Below are 24,419 nucleotides of genomic sequence, written 5' to 3'. Positions count from 1 at the left end.
ACGATTAAATACTGGTCAGCCATTTTTAAACAAGGTCTTGCCAACCAATGAGTCACGTGACCATTTGATTACGTCACAGCGAACTTCCTAATAGTCAAACTTATGAGTAAAAAGTAAAATATGTACTTGTGAATAACTGTTTAGCAGTTATATAACTGCAAAAAACGTGATAGTTGTTTAGCAGAGTTATACATATGCATGTTAAGATGACTGTTTAGCGGGGTGTATTTCTGCAAGTAAAAATAATTGTTCAGCAGTTTCACACCTACAAATAAAGGTGATAATTGTTTAACAGAGTTATACATATGCATGTTAAGATGACTGTTTAGCAGGGTGTATTTCTGCAAGTAAAAATAATTGTTCAGCAGTTTCACACCTACAAATAAAGGTGATAATTGTTTAACAGAGTTATACATATGCAATTAAAGATAATTGTTTAGAAAATTTGGACCCACAAGTTTGCTGTAACCTGACTGAGTTTTTTAACATTATGACCCGGGACATTTTTATTTTCACTAATTTCTGACAATATATTGGCCCCCAACTAACAAAATTTCCTGACTTTTACATTTTTTTATTGTCATATGGTTAGAATATTTTTCTTGGAAATTCATATAGTCTGTGAGATCTGGAAAGGCATCATCTGATTACCAATTGACAGCTTATTGCTGATTGGCCAATGCACTGAGGTTTGACAACATGGCTTATCTCATCCCTAGAACCCTTCATGCTAAACCAATGAATACACAACGTGACGGGGAGAATTTACTATTGAAAAGCATACATGAACAACATGGTGAACACAAAATGTTCTTGTGGATTGAGGACTAGGATAAAAAACAAATTAATTCTGTTTGGAAGCATATCCACGTGGAGGGAAGTACTTAAAGATTTACTTGGTCTATGAGATGAAATGGAAGAACAAATCATAAAATTGTTGGCAAAAATCAATTCAACTTTCTTGATTGAGGTTGATATCGACCATCAAGTGTGTTGTGAAAGAATTTGAAATTTCTCTAATTCTCTTAATAGAATAGATGTTGATAGTAATTGTATTCGTTATTTAATGCGTTATGTCGTAGGCAATAACTAGTGGTATTCCCGAAATTTGTTTGCCAAACAATTTGAAAAACACAAAAACCTTTACCTACCTACATTTTAAATCAGTTTAGGGTTACAGCAGACAAAAATATTTTTAAGCCTGCCCTAAGTGTAGTTGTTTAGCTGTTATACACCTACAACTAAGCGTAATTGTTTAGCTGTTATACACCTACAACTAAGCGTAATTGTTTAGCTGTTATACACCTACAACTAAGCGTAATTGTTTAGCTGTTATACACCTACAACTAAGCGTAATTGTTTAGCAGTTGTACACCTACAACTAAGCGTAGTTGTTTAGCGGTTGTACACCTACAACTAAGCGTAGTTGTTTAGCGGTTGTGCACCTACAACTAAGCGTAGTTGTTTAGCGGTTGTGCACCTACAACTAAGCGTAGTTGTTTAGCGGTTGTGCACCTACAACTAAGCGTGGTTGTTTAGCGGTTGTGCACCTACAACTAAGCGTGGTTGTTTAGCGGTTGTGCACCTACAACTAAGCGTGGTTGTTTAGCGGTTGTACAACTGCAAGTGAAGATAAATAACTATATTTCTAGTGTACGTAGTACAGGATAATTCTAATACTTTTGTTCCATTCTCCAGTCCTTAAACTCAACTGAGACCAATCCTTGAACCACAAGATGGGCAGGGAGGACAGAGCTACTTGGAAGAGTAATTATTTCATGAAGTTAGTGGTGAGTATGGCTTATCCCTCTTGCTATGGGTACATTTAATTGTAGTTAATTAATCAAATATTAATTTTGTAAAGAAATACCTAAATAAATCCTCAAACTCCTTGTATAAGAATTAACATTTATTCACTTCATCTTGCCCACCATCTGTTTTTTTTCCTTCTTTAATCTCTTAAGTTTAGTGTAAAGTATGGATATTATTCTGAGAAAGTAACTTTTATAGCTTTCTATCTTTTTGTTTATGGAGACATAATCTAGAAATTCACGACTACTTGCCAGGTCCACCTGTCACATCCTTTTTACATTTTGCTCTTAATTCTCTGATATTTTCTATTATGTTGTTTATAAGAAAGACCAAGTTTTAATTTACCAAATAATGTCTAATGCTATGTTCCCCTCAGTACAGTTTTAGTTATTCTGTTTAAAGTTGCCATTATCAAATTCAGAACAAGTAGCTAATAGAATTATTTTAAGGCACTTATGCCTTGTTTAGAAAACCAGTTAAATTATAATAGTTATTGGTCATTGTTTGCTTTGTGCATGTTCTTATGTGTATTCTCAAATAAAAATTATTTAACCATTTTACTACGGGTTGGTGGATTCCACCCAGCCTGTATCACCCAAAGTAACCATAAAGCAGTTATACTGTAACTTTTTAAAAATGTATATGCACAAAACTTTACTGGTTACCAGTAGACATTAGAAGGCTTTTATACACAAAATATCATATTTTTAATTTTTTAATTAATGCTCATGAATTTTTTTCTTTTTTCAGCATGCAAAATAATTTTGATTTTAAGATTAAAAATAATTTATGCAGTAGAAAATTGTCAAATTTCACATGCGAAATCTCTCTAAACTCCAGATGGTTATCAAACATTTTTAAGAAAAAAATATTTTATCTGTTATTTTTGCTATTTTATCCCTGTACAGGTTTGGTCGATTTGACTGATCTTATAACCATGTTAAAAAATAAATATAAGTTATGCCTTTTCATTCTAGAATGACAACAGATTATACCATGAAAACAAATGTTTAGACTAAACAGCTTAAATCTCATAACGTCATACATTTATATATATTTATTATTTTTATTTTGTTGACCTTTCAGCCATGTCTGACTAACATTACAGAAGTTGTAACGATGCGGTATGCTTGCACTCGTGTTACCGTATCCAGCAGAACAAGACAAATGAGTGCTTATACTAAAACAACACTGATACAACAGCTTATTTTATTGAATAATAACTATTAGATCCATTTACAAGATTAAGCACACACTAAAAAAACTCAAGTTGAAAGGAAGTATTTTGGCTGGTTATATAAGCTCACGTATTGTGACATAGATGGTTGTTATGAAGCAACTCTCGTATTGTGACATAGATGGTTGTAATAACGCAACTTGGGTATTGTGACATGGATGGTTGTAATAACGCAACTTGGGTATTGTGACATGGATGGTTGTAACGAAGCAATTTGGGTATTGTGACATGGATGGTTGTAACGAAGCAATTTGGGTATTGTGACATGGATGGTTGTAACGAAGCAATTTGGGTATTGTGACATAGATGGTTGTAACGAAGCAACTCGAAAAACAAAATGGTGGTAGAGTGGGTACACATTATGTGCATATTTACCATACAGTTGTCTTGTTGTGGTGCATATGTTTTCTCAAAGAAAGATAAGGTTAAGGGTTGTTACTTTGCTGTATCAGATTAATCAGGCTCTGTAGTTGTTATGCCTAGACTTTAAGGTTATAATTTTATTCAACTTTCTGGAAGTGTAGAGGATTTAATTTACTAACCATTAACTGTTTCTATTTATTTATTTTTTTGGTATTTTAATGGCAATATTTTATTTGACAGCAACTTCTGGATGAATACCCAAAATGTTTCATTGTTGGAGTGGACAATGTTGGATCTCGCCAGATGCAGCAGATACGGCATTCTTTAAGGCAGTCTGCTGTTGTATTGATGGGTAAAAACACCATGATTCGTAAAGCCATTCGTGGACATCTTGAGAACAATTCAGCACTTGAGAAGTAGGTTGAAGAACGATACAAAATAAATATAAAATTATAGTATAATCAAAATAAGCTCTTAGTGAAATGAGTGTTAAGTTAGCAGAATTGAAACTTAATTTACCTGAGATTATGGTTTAATCTACAAATTGTTTGTCACATTTTCTCAACTCCTTAAAAACTGCACTGAAATATTTAAATTTCTATACAAGTGTGGGGTGGTCTTGGAAGTGTGTATCAATGATTTTTAAAATATATAAACATAGTTACATGTTTAAATGTGCTGGAGACCATAATGTAGCTCCGTATATGTATATTAAAAAATTCAATTTTATTTATTTTTTGAGAGAGAGAGAGAATAACATTGCTTATGTGAATGTGTTATAACATTCAAGTGTTTAGCTATTTTAAAACAATTATCCAGTTTTCAGTGCTGACTGGTGAATTGAAACCTATAGGCTAATATGACTATTCATTGTGTTCCATTTTTTAAATAAAAATGGAAGGTAGTTGTGAAATTGTGTTTGTGTACATTTTTGGTTTAATGCTTTTTGTCAGTTTGATTAAAAAAATTGAGAGTTGTCTATAAAACACTTGGTTTTCAGGATCTTGCCACACATTAAAGGAAATGTAGGATTTGTCTTTACCAAGGAGGACCTGATTGAAGTGAGAGACAGGATATTGGATAACAAGGTACATCTTTTACTTATTAATGTACCTTTATAAGGATGATTGAAGTGAGAGACAGGATATTGGATAACAAGGTACATCTTTTACTTACTAATGTACCTTTATAAGGATGATTGAAGTGAGAGACAGGATATTGGATAACAAGGTACATCTTTTACTTACTAATGTACCTTTATAAGGATGATTGAAGTGAGAGACAGGATATTGGATAACAAGGTACATCTTTAACTTACTAATGTACCTTTATAAGGATGGCTGTTTTTTAGCTTGGAACATAATAATGTAATTGTTCTTAAATTGTACGGTGTATATCCAATATTTCATGGTGGTTGTGTTGATGAGACAGTTCAACACTGCAATTAGAAATGTTCTGTAGACTAAGCAGGAAAATTGAACTGTCTAGCTTTTTTTTTTTTCTCTGTCTCTTAGTTTTTGTGCATGTAGGAAATGCATACTTTTGGTATTAGAAATAAAAGAATTTGTAGATTTAAAGACCTGCCAACTCTTATGATTTAGGCGTAATTCTTCTGATTTTTTTCTCTCTTCATTTTATACCTGTATGAAATGTTATTTTACGATTTTATGTGAAATTCTGGAATTTTTCACCTATCTTTTTTACAAATAATTTTCCAGAAATAATTCACTGCTAACCACTTTACATCTCAATCTTACAAACTTGAAATAGTTTATTAAGACGTAAATATCAAGCATCCCTAGAGTGTCCTGATCATTTTTTGAGAGGAAAATGGCAGAAAAACATGGTTCTGCTTTGTCCCCAGTGACTCCACCAAAAAAAAAGAGAAGTTTATAGTGAACAGAAAGTTAGACATGAGTATTCAAAAAAAGTTCAGTGATATTGTATCATCCTTAAAGTGCTACTTACAGGGCTCTTAATCAGTAGTACACTGTAATTGGTAAGTACTAAATAAAACTTAATTAGTAGCGACACCATTTACATTTTTTGCTATTTTTCCCTTGTCCTGGTAGGGATTACTGTTCCAGATTATCACCATTTTCAATATCCAACAACCTGAAGTATCAAATTCCACTAATCATCCTCAGTTCTAATGCTCACTACTACTCTCAATAAATTATTACATTTATTTTATTTTTTTTTAGGTTAAAGCCCCTGCTAAAGCTGGATCCCTTGCTCCTTGTGATGTGAAGATTCCTCCTCAGAACACTGGACTCGGGCCTGAGAAAACTTCTTTTTTCCAAGCCCTTCAGATCCCAACCAAGATTTCCAAAGGAACAATTGAAATTCTGGTGAGCACATTATACTAGTTGTGTATATTTGCTGTTTCTTTGTGATTAAAAAAGCCAAAGTCAAAAAATATTAAAGGTCATTTACTTCAATAATGTCTTGAATTTGCTAGTTTTAGGAATTGAAAAAAGAAAATTTGTGAATCTAAGATACTTGGAGGTTGTTAACAACACATTTTTACTTTACAGAATGAGATCCATTTGATTAAGAAAGATGATAAAGTTGGTGCATCTGAGGCAACATTGTTAAATATGTTAAACATTTCTCCCTTCACATTTGGTCTTGTCATTAACCAAGGTGAGTGTTGCTTTAAAGTCAGTTGCTAAAATCTCAGTCTTGAATAAAGTTCTAGAAGTTGACAAGACAGTGTTTTCTTGAGACAGAAATGATGTTTTTAAACAATGCCAAGTGTGGTTACATGTTATTTAATTATTTTGTAGAAAAAAATTGAGTTGTGTGCATAAAACCAAAACAGAACCTAAAAACTGTAAAAAAAAAAAAGTCAATGTAGAAAATAGCTAAGGTTACTTAGTTTATTATCTGAAAGCTGATTTAACTTTGTATGTACAATAATCTTGTAATGTTTGTGTTCTTGTTAGGTTACTAAATTATTCCGTGTTCACTCATGGTTGAAGGCTAGGATACAAAATGTATCTCAAAACTTTTCAGTAATCACTTGCAGTACCTAAGGCATTTGGTCAGGCTAGTATACATTTAATAATCAAATATCACAGAACAAATTTATGTCTCAAATGAAATAGTAAATTTTGGCACTGTCATTGTTGAAAGAATACCTGATTTTACCTTCTTTAAGTAATAATGAATACATTCAAGGAAACTTTCCTGCAGGTGTTTTGGGTGTAGAAAGTCGGTAAACTTGCCCTAATTATTTTGCTCAGCCCTATAGCCTATGGCACCATTTAAATTTTGTTATAACCATATTATGGTTAAAATATTTTTCTTGGAAATTCATGTAGTATGTGTGATCTGGAAAGGCATCACTTGATTGCCAATTGACAGCTCATTGCTGATTGGCCAATGAACATGGCTTATCTCATCCCTAGAATCCTTCATGCTAAACTAATAAATACACAACGTGACAGGGGAGAATTTACTATTGAAAAGCATACATGAACAACGTGGTGAACACAAAATGTTCTTGTGAATTGAGGATTAGTATCAGAAACATTAATTCTGTTTGGAAGCTTATCCATGTGGAGAGAAGTACTTAAAGATTTACTTGAGATGAAATGGAAGAACAAATAATAAAATTTAAATCTGCATTGCCAATGACTGCCATCAAATGAGTATTTCTGTAAGAGAACCAGCACAAGTTATTCTCAGCCATGACTGGGTCTTTGATGTAATAATAAGACATTCCTTTATGACATAATTTGTGCTATATACTTCTGTACAGCAGGGTACAAATACAGATTAAAATGAGGCAATCGAATTGGGGGGAGGGGGTGTAGGAGAGACAAAGAAAATATAAAATAAATTTAGCAACTTAAAAAATTCACTATATCTTGGATGCTCATTAGAATAGGCTTTGATTTTGTTACCTTATATTCTCATTTTTGTTTATTTATTTTTTATATATCTTAAAAAAAAACGAAATAATTGACTTTGTGTATTTAATGCAAAACTTTAAACTAAAAGGACTTTTCTTGGCTAGTTTATGACTCTGGGACTGTTTTTTCTCCTGCTATTCTGGACATTACTCCAGAAGACTTGAGAGCCAAATTTCTGGAGGTAAGATTTATTTTACATAAGTTCATTGTTCCATATTCCTTTTGCTATGTTAGAACACAAAAAACAAGTTTGTTTTATTGATATTGGTATCACAGAAATAATCATTCTTTTGACAAATGTTATTGCATCGTGTTTTGTGTGTATATATGTTGAGGTAACCTTTCTATTGGAAAACGTTACTGTACCATGTTCTGTGTGTGCTGAGGTAACATTTTCATTAACAGACGTTACTGTACCATGTTCTGTGTGTGTTGAGGTAACATTTTCATTAACAGACGTTACTGTACCACGTTCTGTGTGTGTTGAGGTAACATTTTCATTAACAGACGTTACTGTACCACGTTCTGTGTGTGTGTTGAGGTAACATTTTCATTAACAGACGTTACTGTACCACGTTCTGTGTGTGTGTTGAGGTGACATTTTCATTAACAGACGTTACTGTACCGTGTTCTGTGTGTGTTGAGGTGACATTTTCATTAACAGACGTTACTGTACCGTGTTCTGTGTGTGTTGAGGTGACATTTTCATTAACAGACGTTACTGTACCGTGTTCTGTGTGTGTTGAGGTGACATTTTCATTAACAGACGTTACTGTACCGTGTTCTGTGTGTGTTGAGGTAACATTTTCATTAACAGACGTTACTTGTACCTTGTTCTGTGTGTTGATGGACTGTCATTTGTTGAAATAACTAATCTGTTCTCTGTTGCAGGGTGTAAGGAATGTGGCTGCTGTGAGTCTACAGATCGGCTACCCCACCATTGCATCTGTCCCACATTCTATCGTGAGGGGTTTGAAGAATTTGATTGCCATTGCTGTAGAAACTGACATCACATTTAAGGAAGCTGAAATGGTACGATTCTTTACATAATTAGTACTTTGGCCAAAGAGCAAATACTGAATTTTCTTTTACATTCTAAGAAAATGTTACAAATATGTGGAAGGGTAATCCACCTATTATTGACATCAGTTCCTTAGCTTCACATCAACTGAATTCCTCAATTGTCTGATGTTATGAAAATCAGTATTTTTAATGAAATAGACCAGTGAGCTAAAGAACAAGGTAATTAAATTTGAGATGCCAAGAAAATGGGATTGGTACAGAACAAAAGGTGGGAGAAGTGCAAAGTTAAATAACCTGTGTTAGTAATGGTGTTATATTTTAATGATTGTGGCTTCCAAGTCATGTAGAATATTGAAGTGTAAAAACAGAAATGAAAAACAATGTTATCTTAGGCTTAATATGGCTTCCTTGTTTTTTGAATGAGAATAAAAATGCAAAATGTTGATGGTTTGTTCCCACCCCAAACTTGGATACAAAGCCGTATCTCATTTGGAGATTTTTGATAGGAGAAAGTTGTCATCTAGTTTAAATTTTTGCATTTGCACGACTTGAAATGGATCAGATTATTATGTGTGTAATTAAGAGAAGATTCACTTTATACTTGAAACATATTTTGAATTTCGGTAAACCATCCCAAAAAAAACTGGGTATATATAACTACTGGAGCTCCTTGGACATGTTTTATAAATACGACACTATTAATGTAGTTTAGAGTCTTGTTTCTTTGGTACACTGTACAGGTTATAGTATTGAAAACTTCAAACACTAATACTAACACCTATCTGTGTGTTTATTTTCACAATGTTTTTTTTATTACTTAGGCAAAAGAATATATAAAAGATCCTTCCAAGTTTGCTTCAACCACTGCAGCTGAAACTGTTGCCACTACAACAGCTGAAGCAGCACCAAAAGCAGCAGAAAAAGAAGAGTCGGAAGAATCTGAAGATGATGACATGGGCTTTGGTCTCTTTGACTGAAGTTCACATCTTTTTGTGTTAAAACAAATCATTACTGATTGAATTTTCATGTAGCTTGTAAACGCTGCTACTGGAAAAATAATAAAATTGTGTTTGTTACACATAGTGCATAATGTATCTGTACTGATGTTTTGTATGATAGCATAATGTATACTTCTGTGAATTGGTCCTTTAAATAGCAATGTAGTGTATGTGTATTCGAGTGTGTTTGTGCCCAAAAGTAGGTATACGGTTACATACGGACTTTCTCTTCTGGGAAGGACGAAGTGTACAGTAGGAAATCGCGGAATGTTGACGAAATGAAAGGGTACGTCACAGACGCATTTACAGAAATATGATGGACAGACAGACTTGAGTTGGAAAGTTTGCAGAGGTTAATTAAGTTTGAGTTATTTATAAGCATTCATGCTCTACAACTTAAAATACAAATTTCATCACTTCATTAAAGCACCTTCTTTACTATTTAGGTGGATTTCTTCAGGATTTATGAACTTTATCTGTTGTCATTTCTTCCTCTACTTCATTAGTTTCTGATGTAAAATGGTTGGTATAAAATAATTTATCTTTTACTGCCAATATTATTCCTGCCATTAGTTTCTGATGTAAAATGGTTGGTATAAAATAATTTATCTTTTACTGCCAATATTATTCCTGCCATCCAACCTTGGAGATGCAATGGTCTAGGACTGCTACTTAGCCATCACATCATGGAGATGTGAAGGTGTTCTTCAACAAGGAAACTGGTCTGTTAGACATCTGTACTCTCAACAGTAAAAAAATATATACCAGATGGACCTTGTGAAATAATTTTTGAAGATAATTTCAATATTGTGGAAAGGTGGAATAACCTGAGTAAGCAGGTATCAAGCTTTCTTCTGGTCAAGAAACATTCAGAACTTCCAAAATTATACAGACTTCTGGCACATAGCAAACTTGATGAAATAATTTCATGTTGACTCCGTGAATATTTCATGATCCCTCAGTTCTGGAGTGGTTTAGTTGCTGCTGTAGTAACAGGAGTCAAGAGTGACAACAGAACATGTAGGAATGCCTTATGTGGTAGTTAAGAGTCTATACCCAAATGATGGGACCTTGCATGTTTAGTTGTTGCTGTAGTGACAGGAGTCGAGGGTAACACAGAACATGTAAGAATGTCTTATGTGTATACAAGAGTCTATACCCAAATGATGGGACCTTGCATGTTTAGTTGTTGCTGTAGTGACAGGAGTCGAGGGTGACACAGAACATTTAAGAATGTCTTGTGGTAGACGAGAGTACCCAGATGATGGGACCTTGCATGTTTAGTTGTTGCTGTAGTGACAGGAGTCGAGGGTGACACAGAACACGTAAGAATGTCTTACGTGTATACAAAAGTCTATACCCAAATGATGGGACCTTGCATGTTTTAGCTATTAATTTTTTGCAATTCCTAAAATTTGTCGATATCGACATCGGATCCGTCGGTCTTCGTATGTGTTGAACAGTTAATCTGAGAAGAAAAAAAATATACTGATAAAGAACACAAATGTTACTTTTTGTAAAGGGGGGGGGGTTCTGGAAGATAAATGGGATTTTTTCTATTAAGTGATTGAAAGAAATACATTGGACCATGAACGAAAAAAACACATAAAGGTAGGAATGTGTTTGAGTTAAATATTTGTTGTTCTTCATCTTGTGTGTGTGTATTTTTGTCACGTCGGTATTATATACTTTATTCTACCATGTCAAATAAATTTGTCAATTGAATATCTTCTCTTTAACACTATAGAAATGACAACTTTCAAATGTGTTCATTTCAATAGCGGTATTCTCTTGCATTCAGTAAAATCACAAGGACCGGGTGGCATCTAGCGGGGAAAATCCCCACAGCTACTGAGAGTTCTACTGGGTTGTAACTAACTAAATCAAACGATGCATTACAGTCAATCTCCTTTGTTTAAAATAAACGCATTGCAGTTTTCCTTATTGAAATAATATGTAATAACACAAAACTTTTATAAATGGCCCACTTGACCATCATAGTGCATGGACGCTCTAATCCAAAGGATTGGGTTGACTGCACATTTTTATTTATACATCAATATTTCTTTGAAAATTATTGTTCCAACGGGCATGTGCTAGTTGGTACATAGGGCCTAACATGACGCGAAAAATAATCGGTTTGTTCAATTATGTGTGGCACTTTAATGATTTTAAAAAAACAGCAAGTTTAAGTAAAGGCCACAATGCTAATTAGAAGGACTGTTTTAATACCATTGTTGCGTATAAGAAACGTTTTTGTGCACTGAAAAATAATAATACGGCTATGTTATCCGCCATGGTAAAACTGGCAGTTGGTTAGGAAAAATAACATAGTAAAATAGTTACTTTTCACTGATGTTTCTTTTGTCTTCTATATTTAAATATTTTTCGAGAGGATTTATCAAACTGCTTGTCATTGGTCAAATAATATTTCAGTTGACAAGGTTTGATCGATCATTTGAAATAGCTTGTTTAGTAGTAATGACATAGTATTGATGACGTGTGTGTGAAGCGGTGAGTAATTATTTACTTAATGTTTTGTGGTGGTAATACACACTACTGATAAAATGTGTTGTGTGCTTTCATGTCAAATCACGTGAGGATACTGGCAAAAAAAAATAAAAAAATCACAGTTAAACATGGTTGTAAAATTATTTCCAGAAAAACAAAATATTCACATTAGTTTTTTTCGTTAGTTCGTGTAACGGTAATTTTTAGTTGATGGCATAATTATTGCATCACGTGATTTAATTAAATATTGAAAACAAAGCGGTTAGAGGTTAAGCTGAAATCTGTTTAACAACAACTGTTTAGATGTTATCGTATAGGCTGAGATTTGCTTCGTCATCAAACAACAACTGTTTAGATGTTACTGTATTAAACTGAGATCTGCTTCGTCATTGACCAAAATTAGCTTTCGAATTTGCTTAGTCATTGTAGATAATGTGAAACGTATCGTGTAATCATTTAGTTTTCAAGGTGAGTTTAATGCAGGGGTGGGCAAACGTTTTAGCAGTTGTGCGAATTATAAGTCTGAATTTTGAGAGAGGCTCCATAGACCCAAAAAAAGCACTTAGAAGCTTAGTCTTGGAGGGGAGCGGGAAAATTAAAGGCATTACAAATTAGATGACACGTATTTTAATGCGTGAGCTGAAATTCCAAAAACATGTAGACTGAATGCCACAGTTTTGTTTTATTTTCACGTTCCGCTGATTTAACCACCTCTGTTCTAGTATTCAGCAGCAGATTGGAATATCCAGAGTTCGAGTCTGCTAGATACTGCTGAACACGCTCCAGACGTTTTCTTGATATAATATAACAAATTACACCGATAATTAACTAGCCTTACTAGTCAGTCTTAAGTAATGTTGGTTAAAATTGTATGGAAATAAAAATGGATGAACTATGTCATCAGAGCATAAGAAGATTTTAACACATTAGTTGTAGCACGTCGAAACTGCTTTATTAAAGTCATGGTACCTTTTATTACCGAGGGACCTCCTTAATATATCATCAGCATTTCCTCGGTGATGGACGTGGAACCTTTTATTACTGAAGGACCTCCTTAAAATATCAATATTTCTTTAATGGACGTCATGGTACCTCTTATTACTGAAGGATCTCCTTAACATATCATCAATATTTCTTTAATGGTCGTCATGGTAACTTTTATTACTGAAGGCCCTCCTAAACATATCAGTATTTTCTTAATGATAGACATGGTACTTTTTTATTATTGAGGGCCCTCCTTAACATTACATCAGCATTTTTTTAATTATAGTCATGATACCTTTTGTTGCTGAAGGACCTGCTTGAGTCCAAAAATTACAACGGAAGAGTTGGAGAGGTTATAGAATATGCTTGTCTAGCCTGGATTAATGTTTCCCCCACCAAAACTAAACTACAAAATGCAATACTCATTAGCGAATACAAAGTTCCCAACTCAACAAATTCTTACATCCTACATGAATACAACCACTCCATGACAGACTTCTAAGCAGATCATTCACCTATTTCAAGAAAAATTTACATAAAAACAAAACGTTACGAGCATTAGATTGTTATATCATACATGATGGAAATGAGCCCAAGTACCTCTCACCTATAAATATGTACTATAAGTTTAGTAATATGCTAGATCTACCTAAATTGTCATTATGTGATTTATAATATAGTGTATTAAAAGGGTATTAATGTGAATACACATAAAATAAGCCACATTATGAAAGCCATTGGAATATATGGACTTCGAATTAGCACCTATATCCCAGTTTAAATGGTGAACGTTTGAACATAAATGACATGGCAAGGAAACTGCTGAATTAGAGGGGCGCCGCTATTTTAAATTTGGAAAGCTGCTACAACCGAGTTAAGGTTTTTATCATTTTACACCAAACACGTTCTGCAGTCTACAAAAAATTTAGCTCTATAGCAAAACTAGTCTCACTTTTACACATTAAGTATATTAAAATATCAAGTCTTATGGTGTATAATATAATGTTGGAAGGTATTGATTTTAATTTAGATGTGTGTTTTAAAGATTGCAAAATGTAATATTTGGAAAGTTCCTGAAAGGTAAGGCCTGTGTACAGGGCCTGCACAATCGTTGTTGCAGCGCGTATATTTTCATAGGGCGGCAGGTTCTTAATGGCGTTATTGTGTGGAATTCCTATAATGTTGGAAGAGCGGAGATGGGCGTAGCTATTGAATAATCCATTCGTGTCATTGTTAATAGTGAGAGTTATCGCGCCGATTCAGTTACTCGGTGAGTTAGTTAGCGAGGATTTTGTTGAAAAGTTTATAAGTAAGTCGGTTTTCGAGTTTCTATTCAAATGTTTGTATACTTGCGCCTGCAACTTGCGTTAAAGTTATTGAAAAAATGAATTAATGCATTATCATTAAGTGGACTGTACTTAGCACTATTTTTACCAAATAACCAAAAGAATCCACCTAACGATAGACACATTACAACAATGAAGTCAGAGTGGAATTGTTTTCGTGAAAGTTAAATAGAACTTTAACTAAACTTCAACTTTCAAGATGAAAACACGATCATGAAGCAAGACTGGAAGTTTTTGATTAAACAGTCAAAAAAAGAAAAAGACAGCAAATTAAAAGAGCAAGAAAAAGTACATAAAATTAGAAGAACGAGACAAAGTTAAAAGAAGACCAAAAAAGGAATTTATAGAAAATTCAAAGACAATTAAGAGGTTAGAGACAGAGTTAAAAGAAAGAGGTATAATATTTATAGATGAATAAGAACAAAAATATTTCTGATTGAAGGGAATGGAGGCACACAGAAGGATTACTACAATAAATTTGAAGAAGTACAGAAAGACATCAACAAACTACAGAAAGGCTGTAATAATATTGAAGTGCAAAAGGACATCAGCGAAGTATAGAAAGGCTGTTGTGTCAAAATCCAATGAGTGGAAAATAAAACAGTGAAATAATATAGCTTTTGGTAAATGTAAATATCAAACCAGCCACACCTCTTTTGGATCTGTAAAAATTTCATCCTAACCACCATTTACTATTAAATATGGAATAGGAGAACCTATTTAGTCTACACCCTTACCATTACTGCTGTAGCTATAGGACCTTTCTGTACTCTCCAGCCAGGACACTACCATTAATTTCTAGAGTTTAGCTGGCCAGTTCTTCTATACAACATTTATTAACCAACACTTGCAAAATTAAATACCCAGATCTTAGCTAGACTTTCAAGAGAGCCATTGGCGTTAACATCGTTAAGTATATCAAAATGTTAGATGATATATCCAATGAAGAATTACACAACATTTTATCATCGAAATGCGAATTGTAATTCATCACCTTATCGACCACGTGCTCACCAGTAACACTGGTATCATAACAAGAAAGTTTACGACTACAAACATGTAAAGGTACAAATTCCAGAACTCTCCAAAATAATGTAATTAGTACATCACTCAGTAAAGTTTTACATAAATCAAATGAAAAAAATAATTTAAAAGCAGGGCGCCCACTGCAAGAGGCACCAATAATTGACATTGCAATTAGCAGTTCTTGTCATATTTACAGGGGCAGGGGTGCCAAATACAAATTTTGCACAGGCCACAATTTTTCTTAATATTATTTAGAAATTGGATAAATAAAGACATAATCAATAAACGTAAAACAATGCTGTAACATTGTTCTTTTGTTAGATGGATTTTTTAAAACTATTTGGTGAATATATTTCGAAGTCCAGTTCATAATGAAGAAACCTATGCTATATTTCTGTACCACATTTCCTGTCTTCCTTACCTTAGTATTGTTCCAAGCTAATAATTACATTTACTTTTGAAACCAGTAAACTTTAAACTTACAAGAACTGCATTAACCCTTTCTGATTTCCAAACACTTACACATTTCACAGTCACCACAACTCTAAACAAAGATGTAGTACAAAAATTCCCTTTAACAATGAATACATAAATGAACCTATTAAGCAATGAAATCAATAAAGTCATTTCAAACCCTAAACACAGAATACCACATAATCTAAAAATAAACCATTTAATTGAGAATATGCATTAAGACAACCCTTTTTCTTTTAATAAAATTCATTTTACAGGTTAATATCACCTATAAATTGGACTAGAATGAGCCTACATCTAATAAACTCTTTAATTTAAATGTTTTGTGAAATGCACCACGAAGTCACACATTTATTGAGACAAATAAAAAAGAATTACACACAATACCTAAACAAACCCTTTAATTAGGGAACATATTCAAATATGTAAACTAACTCTTTAACAAAGAAAATCACATAATGCAAAAAATACTATTTTAAAATAAAATGCAAGTACACATGCATATGTATACAAAATACTATTATCTCTCTGTGAACATTCACTACCTGTCGAATGTTTCAATGTTAAAATAGAAACATTCTCTCTTAAATATTAATTAAAATAACATGTAAATAGTGTTAACGTCATATCACAAACATCCGGATCAAATTCATTGTTCCATTTACATGTTGCTTATTCGTTATGTTGAGCCCTCCAGTGGCACAGCGGTATGTCTGCGGACTTACAATGCTAGAAACCGGGTTTCGATACCCGTGATGGGCAGAGCACATATAGCCCATTGTGTAGCTTTGTGCTTAATTCCAAACGAACAATCTAATAATGGCTGGAGACGGCTTGAATGGGTAATGAAAAAAAACTTTAATATAAGTTTAACATAACAGCAAATGTACAACGTTTTGTCATAATCAGGTCAATCGTTGTGTTGGTTATGTAATTGATTCATCCATGCCGTACAGCACTCATGAATCACTTTGTGTAACGTTCTTACCCACGTGTGTGACCACGTACACGCATTTATTTAGTCACTTATATTGCCATATACATTTACCTTCATTACATTTCACTACACATAAACTAACAGTTTTTAAATATATACAGCCTCTGGCTTCCCACTGATCTCACATCCTAACATCTTTGGTTTCTTCTGAACCTATAGATGGTAGCTTAGCTGAATTAGGTGCTGCCACCTGCAAGTCACGAAATCGAACGTTTTTCTTTTTAGGCTTTTATGAAATAAATCATCACAAACTGAGTTTAGACGAACTAAAAGTTTTCAGCTAAAAATTGTCGTAAGTTAGGATTGACTAGAAGAAACGTTTCGACTAAGTTTTGTCATCATCAAACCTTGTCGAAACGTTGTATATTTGCTGTTATGTTAAACTTATATTAAAGTTTTTCTTCATTATCCATTCGAGCCGTCTCCAAGCATAAGTAGTTTTGTATTGAATTAATAGCTAGCGCATCAGAAATTACAGAATTATTTCTAAAAGAACATTGCATGTACATTATGAAATATAAATTGATGTCATCAGATATTTTAAGTCTAAGTAACATTTTTAAAAATAATTTCAGACTTTGGAGCTGTAGGATTCTTTGTAATTGTGAATGCAACAATTATTATATTACAAACTAATACTTTAAGCCTATTTAATTTAATTTATTTATTTGTTTGTTGTTAAGCGCAAAGTTACACAATGGGCTATCTGTGCTGTGCCCACCGCAAGTATCGAAACCGGTTTTTTAGTGTTGTGAGCCCTTAGACTTGACGCTGAGCCTCTGATGGGTATCTGATATATATAAATCATGTGTACAAATAATTAGTTACCCTATTTATAGTCCCACAAACTGTAATTAGGACTTATATCGTAAATGGGAGTATTATATAATACTACAAAAATCAAGAAAAATTGCAAATAAATATATCTTAAGATGGTGAAGAAACCAAATCTATTTTCCATTTCATTCATAAACTTGATTCTATCATATCAATTCGTCAAATTTGTTTATCACTCATCACGAGCTTCGACTATACACACTCGTAGTTGTTTAATCTTTACACCCGTCTTCAACTGAGAAGGCGAGAGAATGTAATATTATTGGCTAAACCACGTGCTCTTTATCTGTGAAAGAGCGCCTGCGCTAACGATGCATGCCAGTAGGAGAAATTCTTGAGTTAAAAACATAAGTGTGATCATAGTTTCGTCGTCAGTCAAGAAATCGTCAATCAGATATGGGGCTGTTATCTGAAGGTTCTCCGTTGTCTTGGAAAGAAACAAAAAAATGGGCTGACACTGTTAGAAATCAAGGAATTTTACAGTTTATTAATCTCTACCATAAACTGAAGAATCGTCAAAATGATGTATTGAAGTGGGGAGATGAGGTTAGTTGGTTTAATTTAACTGAGTAATAGTATCAACCTAATCAATTGGATTGGAACAGAGGAAGTATTATTTAAATTTAATCATCTTTAAGTTTTAAAAAGAACAGCAAAATGTTATATTACTCATGATAATTACCAAAATATCGATATTTCTCCAATTTGACGATAAACAACCTTATTTCTATTTCTAACTAAATCTATGAGTATGAACTATGAATATGATGGTGATTTGCAGTTTATGACAAGGCCTAGGTAATGTATTTATAACAATTGTTAGTCTTTTTTTTTTTTTCTGTCAGTGTTAGAAGTTACACTTGAAGTTGTATATCTAACTGTAAGTGTAATGACAATCATAGATATTTGAAATTAAAATATTTAATTTCCAGTCATATATTTTGAACAGTGACACTGACAGTCACATTCCACTGGTGAGTAACTTAGTAATAAAGATGGTATGTAGTATATAAGGGACCAGAGCACTACATTTTACAAACTTGCATGGTGCATGCATATTGACCAACATGTATGGTTCTGTAGCATAGCCCAAACTCTGCAAAACTCCTAAAACCTATTTAAATTTGATGAAGTTCATTACATTTAAACTTTCATTGACTTTCTTCAGTACAGTAATATAATTATTATTTGTACATTTTTCTTTCTTCTGATTTCCTGATTAAAACTAGTTGATTAATAATTACTTGAAAGTACCATGATATTAACAGTTGATAAAATCTCTGCCATTTGTACTAATGATACAGAATTATTTTATTTTAAATTCATGGATTGTAATACGCACAGTAAATGTGCTTAATGTATTGTTACATTTATTTTATTGTTATTTACACAGTACCAAGATTTATTGACAAGAGAGATATTTTGTTTCAATATAGACAACTTTTTTGATTGGCAAACAACACATATGTTTTTTATATTTTAACTTCATGTGGCAGTGCCATAAATGTCTATAGCATGATAATTAATAAAACATTAAGACCACAAACTGAAGACCTGCAAATCATTAATTTTGAGATTAACATTTTTTGATTTAAAACAACTTTTTCAAACTAATTAACAGATTCAGAAGATTTAATGTTTTTTTCTTTTTTACTATAGAAACTGTTATAGGTATGTCAGAATAAATAAAGAATAATGACTATCTGAATAATGTCTGGTGAAATGGTACAGTATAGTTTATACTAGCAAGTTCTAGCCATGAGCTTGTGATGCTGGGTAGCTGTTATTCAAACAAATGGTTAAACAGTACAATGTAGTATTGGGAGTGTCTAGCTATCAGCTGATGTGGCTTTATAGCTGTTATCAGAACAAGTCTGGTGAAATATGTAGTACTGGCAAATTCTAGCTATCACAGCTGCTGGATAGCTGTTATCTGAAAAAGTGATTAAACAGTACAATGCTATACTGGGAATGTCTAGTTATCACAGCTGGTGTTGTTGGGTATCACAAGGGTCACACATGTGTAGTGCCAAGTTGGACTGGCTCCTTTGGGTCACACATGTGTAGTGCCAAGTTGGACTGGCTCCTTTGGGTCACACATGTGTAGTGCCAAGTTGGACTGGCTCCTTTGGGTCACATGTGTAGTGCCAAGTTGGACTGGCTCCTTTGGGTCACACATGTGTAGTGCCAAGTTGGACTGGCTCCTTTGGGTCACACATATGTAGTGCCAAGTTGGACTGGCTCCTTTGGGTCACATGTGTAGTGCCAAGTTGGACTGGCTCCTTTGGGTCACACATATGTAGTGCCAAGTTGGACTGGCTCCTTTGGGTCACACGTGTAGTGCCAAGTTGGACTGGCTCCTTTGGGTCACACGTGTAGTGCCAAGTTGGACTGGCTCCTTTGGGTCACACGTGCAGTGCCAAGTTGGACTGGCTCCTTTGGGTCACACGTGTAGTGCCAAGTTAGACTGGCTCCTTTGGGTCACACGTGTAGTGCCAAGTTAGACTGGCTCCTTTGGGTCACGAGGGTTGTGAACACTATGTACTGTTTGGCTGGTTTCTTTGAAATGCGAGTGTCACACTTAGCTTGTTTTTTATATTATTATAAACACCCCCCAGAAATTTGTGCTCTTGTTTCCCAATTGTCTCATCCTAGTTTCAGGGTGTATAATCATCATGATCTTATTGTGTAGGATAATATCTTCATGTTATAGTTCCCTGACTGGGAAACCCTTTATCATACTGTGTGCTTTATTAATAATTCCTATAAAGTTTTTATCAATTATTTTTGACCTTCTTAACATCTTGTCATGTCTTGTATGGTACTAACAGTTTTACCTTGAATTTATCATCTCAGTTTTAGTTCATGCTTATAGTTTTAAACAGTCCAAAATTCATACACAAGTGAAATGTTTAGAGTAAGGCATGTGTTTTTTTTTTTTGTCAAGTGATTAGAGATTGATCATTTCAAGATATTCCATGATATACATTGTTTGATTTAGCACACATTACCTTAAGTACTTTAATAATAATAATACATTATTAGAATTAATTTTAAAAAGGGGCTTGAAAAAAATCTAAAATTGGTTTTGTAATTCATTTATGTTTGAGTGCTATGAACCCCATACTGTATTACAAAATTTATCTTGGACTTTGTTTTTCCAATTTACTGTAAGTAAATTTTTATCAACTCGTTTTGTCTTAGATTTTTATGAATTGTCTTCTTGGTAGTTTTACAAACCTTGTTAGAATTTCTGTTATTCTGACCATTGTATGTTTTATTCTTTTCATTATAGTTGAATAAATTCTTCTGAAATACACATCTCATTGCTTTCTTGCATTTCTCATAAATTTTTAATTTTATTAGTGAAAGTTTGTACGAACTCTTGAAATTATCTACAAATTCTCAATACCTTTTGGTAGTTTTATTTCAGTTTACTTTCTTAGAAAAGTTTGAAATCTTAAACTACTGCAACCATGTACGCATTTAGAAGTAAACTGATTTCTCACATAACTAAATCGTGTGTCTGAAAGTAAGATACAGGTTCAGTTTTAATTGCATTTTAAGTTGAGTATATTATCATGCAAATAAGTGTTGATCTTTAATTGAATTCTAGGTTGAATATATGATTATCAAATTTGACCACGACAGGAAAATTGCACAAGTTAGCCTCCGAGCCAGTGATGTTCTGGACTACATGCATCAGAAAGAAAAAGAAAACCCTAGGTAGAAATAGTTTAAATCGTGTATGAATGTTTTGTAGTATACATATGAACAAAGAAATAATTTCCAAATAATACTGACTGGGTACAACATTCTATACTTTCCCCGTTATTGTTTTTTGATTCAATAAACATTTTGTTGAACTTTTAATTTCTGGGTATTAGCTCCAACACATCCATAATTCTAAAGTGGCACATAGGCTTGTTTCTCTTTTTGGTTATGTTGGAGGGAGACTTCTGTCTCCCAACTGGTTGAATATGTGCGAGAAGCAAAAATGTTTGGTTACTCAAGGTGTAATTACTCTTATATCATGAATTATAAGGTTATTTTATTTTTATACACATTAAAGAATTAATATTTATACTGCCAGAAAAAATATATCTTGTCAAAAGCAAAAATAACGAAATACTATTTTAGGGAACAAAAATAATCTGTGGATGTCAGATAAATAAAGTATTGAAAACTGTTTCTTTATCATGAAATAATGTTTCTGAGTGGAGTAGTGCTTTTCCTATTGTGTAATAATAGTGTGTGAATAATTAATCATGTATATGAAAAGTTAATTAAGTTTGTAATGACAGTAAGTACAGTATATGGCCAGATAATGAATCGTGTGTGAATGATTAATGACACGTGGTAAAGTAATTACAGTGTGTGTGTGTGGTGGATGGTTAATGAGACACGTGGTAAAGTAATTACAGTTTGTGTTTGTGCACTTATTTGGAATATAGATGGTAATGTCATAACAATGGAGAATGTATATTGTGTCAAGCTATTTTTGTACAATGAAAACAGTAAGAAGATGAAAAATACTTGAAATATTTTAATGGAATTAGAAGTTATTATATCTCAATGCCTGAAAAATTGCTTCAAAAATATTTAAAGCAACATTTAAAAATTACAGGTATTCACATTTATCTTGACCTAGTTACAGTTTTGGAACTTGTGTATTTCAGATCTAATTAGAAGTTTGTTTCATTTTCATTCATACGTTATTTATAATTACACATAATGTATGTTTTTAGTCATTGCAGAAATGGATTACAAAGATGTTTTAACCAAAAACATTTGCTTCAAGTTCACATTATTTAGAACTGTAACTGAGCCCGACCATTTGAGATAAGTAACGTGCCAGTATAAATAATTTCACTTAAACCATCATACAGAGTTGTGTAAATTTCATCTGACCTTGTTGAGTTTGTAAGTATATTGTTACATGGCTGGAACATGTATGTCATCAGTGAAGCTATTTACAAGATTCTTATCTTCTAAAGTGTTTTACTTATAAGCTGACACAAAATTACGTTATTCCATAATATGACGTAAGCATTAACTGCTGTGCTCTTAAGTGTATTGATAAAATACAATTCACTAGATGCCTTAACACGTATTTATGAAACACTAGTAAAACCATCTTATAATACTTCCACATATTAACACAAAGTAATTGGCATGTGAATGTATGATAAACTAAGATTCACAAGAATAAGGGAAACAAGATATGTGACTACATTTTGGTTTACATGACCAAATGATAAAGTTTTGTGAACATGTGTTTAAAATACTAGGATTGAAAGAAAAGAGGAAAAAGTTGAAGTTGTCATGTGAGATATTTCAGTGACCAACTGGTGTACTTTGTTTCTTATCAATGTAATATCATTCAGTAAATGAAATTTAGTTAACCACATTGTATGATATGCTGGAATCTGTACAGTTGAGTTATTTCAATTAATAAAGTTGTTTTGTAATGTAAAGGTTTATTATGTGTAGGAGCTATTTTCGTTAATTGTTTTGTGATATTATGTATAGGTATGGTTACATTTAATGTATCTAGTTAACTGTATTTTGTAATGGAATTAGTACTTTTAATGCACTTGGTTTTTGGTAGTGTGCAAGGGAGGTGTTAATACATTTATTGCAGTTGTGTTTTGGCAGTGTGTAAGGGGAAGTTAGTACATTTAATGGAGTTATTTTTTGTGGTATTGTATAAATAAGATATTAGATTAAATGTAGTTTTTTATTGTTATTTAAGAGCTTACATTTAATGTAAGTGTGTTATGATATGTGATGCTATTATGAATTACTATCTTACTGTTAAAAAAAGAGTCTTTAATTAATAATCTTTTTTAATATGACCAGTTTGATTTCTAACTGACAGTGAGGTTCGATCCCTGTGGCATCCTGAGTTTGGAGCTTACATGGTAGAAGCTACACCTTCTAAGCCTTATGGAGGTTTGACATCACATTTTAATATTGTGGAGGCTAACATGCAAGCTAGGTAAGCTTGACTTGTGTGTGTATGTTTTATATGTATTACTGCTCTAATAAATAGATATTAACATTTTAGTGTACTTCTTACTCTCCATTACATATCTAATTGGTGATGTAAGTTTGCTGTTGTCTTGGTCACTCTTTTAACCAATACACAGGTGTAAACTTCCCTGTGGTAGTTACCACTAGCTCTGCTTGTCATAAAAGATGCCAGTGTGAACCTGTGGTGAGAAACAAGTTTGTCGTGCATGGATAAATTTAAATGGGACAAGAAGAGTAAACTAAAAAAATGTGAAAATATTTTCTTAAAAATTAAAGAATTCATTATTCTCTGAGTATCTAACAGCTTCTTTCACTTGCTCTATTGGAGATGCTGTTACAGTTAGAGAAAGTATTTGGAAAGCTGTTTATGTGTATAGTGTAGTATTGATATAGATATGCTGTTAGACAGTTAGAGCAAGTATTTGGAAAGCTGTTTATGTGTATAGTGTAGTATTGATATAAATATGCTGTTAGACAGTTAGAGCAAGTATTTGGAAAGCTGTTTATGTGTATAGTGTAGTACTGATATAGACATGCTGTTAGACAGTTAGAGCAAGTATTTGGAAAGCTGTTTATGTGTATAGTGTAGTACTGATATAGACATGCTGTTAGACAGTTAGAGCAAGTATTTGGAAAGCTGTTTATGTGTATAGTGTAGTATGATATAGACATGCTGTTAGACAATTAGAGCAAGTATTTGGAAAGCTGTTTATGTGTATAGTGTAGTATTGATATAGATATGCTGTTAGACAATTAGAGCAAGTATTTGGAAAGCTGTTTATGTGTATAGTGTAGTATTGATATAGATATGCTGTTAGACAATTAGAGCAAGTATTTGGAAAGCTGTTTATGTGT

The 24,419-nt window shown here is 33.0% G+C and overlaps 2 protein-coding genes and 1 long non-coding RNA gene across 4 annotated transcripts in view; 2 read left to right on the top strand and 1 right to left on the bottom strand.

The window, feature by feature from the left end:
• The window catches only part of LOC106466939 (60S acidic ribosomal protein P0-like), a 14,534-nt gene extending 5,089 nt beyond the window's left edge, over positions 1-9,445 (top strand). The window contains exons 2-9 of the mRNA XM_013927257.2: positions 1,699-1,790; positions 3,653-3,828; positions 4,413-4,500; positions 5,617-5,763; positions 5,950-6,058; positions 7,437-7,513; positions 8,224-8,364; positions 9,177-9,445. Of these exons, the coding sequence (XP_013782711.1) occupies positions 1,737-1,790; positions 3,653-3,828; positions 4,413-4,500; positions 5,617-5,763; positions 5,950-6,058; positions 7,437-7,513; positions 8,224-8,364; positions 9,177-9,332 (948 nt within the window). The 5' untranslated portion in view covers positions 1,699-1,736 and the 3' untranslated portion in view covers positions 9,333-9,445. The remainder of the gene's footprint in view (positions 1-1,698; positions 1,791-3,652; positions 3,829-4,412; positions 4,501-5,616; positions 5,764-5,949; positions 6,059-7,436; positions 7,514-8,223; positions 8,365-9,176) is intronic.
• A 14-nt stretch (positions 9,446-9,459) lies between these two features.
• On the bottom strand, positions 9,460-15,128 carry LOC111087655. The gene is made up of 2 exons (XR_002612317.1): positions 14,932-15,128; positions 9,460-10,821 (listed from the first exon to the last, which is right to left on the bottom strand). It is a non-coding gene; the product is annotated as an uncharacterized LOC111087655 (long non-coding RNA).
• Positions 15,129-17,886: 2,758 nt separating this feature from the next.
• The window catches only part of LOC106466937 (glutamate--cysteine ligase catalytic subunit-like), a 31,898-nt gene continuing 25,365 nt past the window's right edge, over positions 17,887-24,419 (top strand). Inside the window, exons 1-3 of one of the 2 annotated variants that reach the window (XM_013927255.2) lie at positions 17,887-18,074; positions 21,145-21,254; positions 23,410-23,529. In XM_013927255.2, the coding sequence (XP_013782709.1) occupies positions 17,925-18,074; positions 21,145-21,254; positions 23,410-23,529 (380 nt within the window). In that variant the 5' untranslated portion in view covers positions 17,887-17,924. Of the gene's footprint in view, positions 18,075-21,144; positions 21,255-23,390; positions 23,530-24,419 lie in introns of those variants that run through there. The other variant, XM_022395035.1, reaches the window with a different exon arrangement.

This window comes from Limulus polyphemus, unplaced genomic scaffold (assembly GCF_000517525.1).
Source record: "Limulus polyphemus unplaced genomic scaffold, Limulus_polyphemus-2.1.2 Scaffold2431, whole genome shotgun sequence".
Taxonomy (NCBI): domain Eukaryota; kingdom Metazoa; phylum Arthropoda; class Merostomata; order Xiphosura; family Limulidae; genus Limulus; species Limulus polyphemus.
The sequence above is the reverse complement of the archived record's forward strand: the minus strand, read 5'-3'. Positions and strand labels throughout refer to the sequence as shown.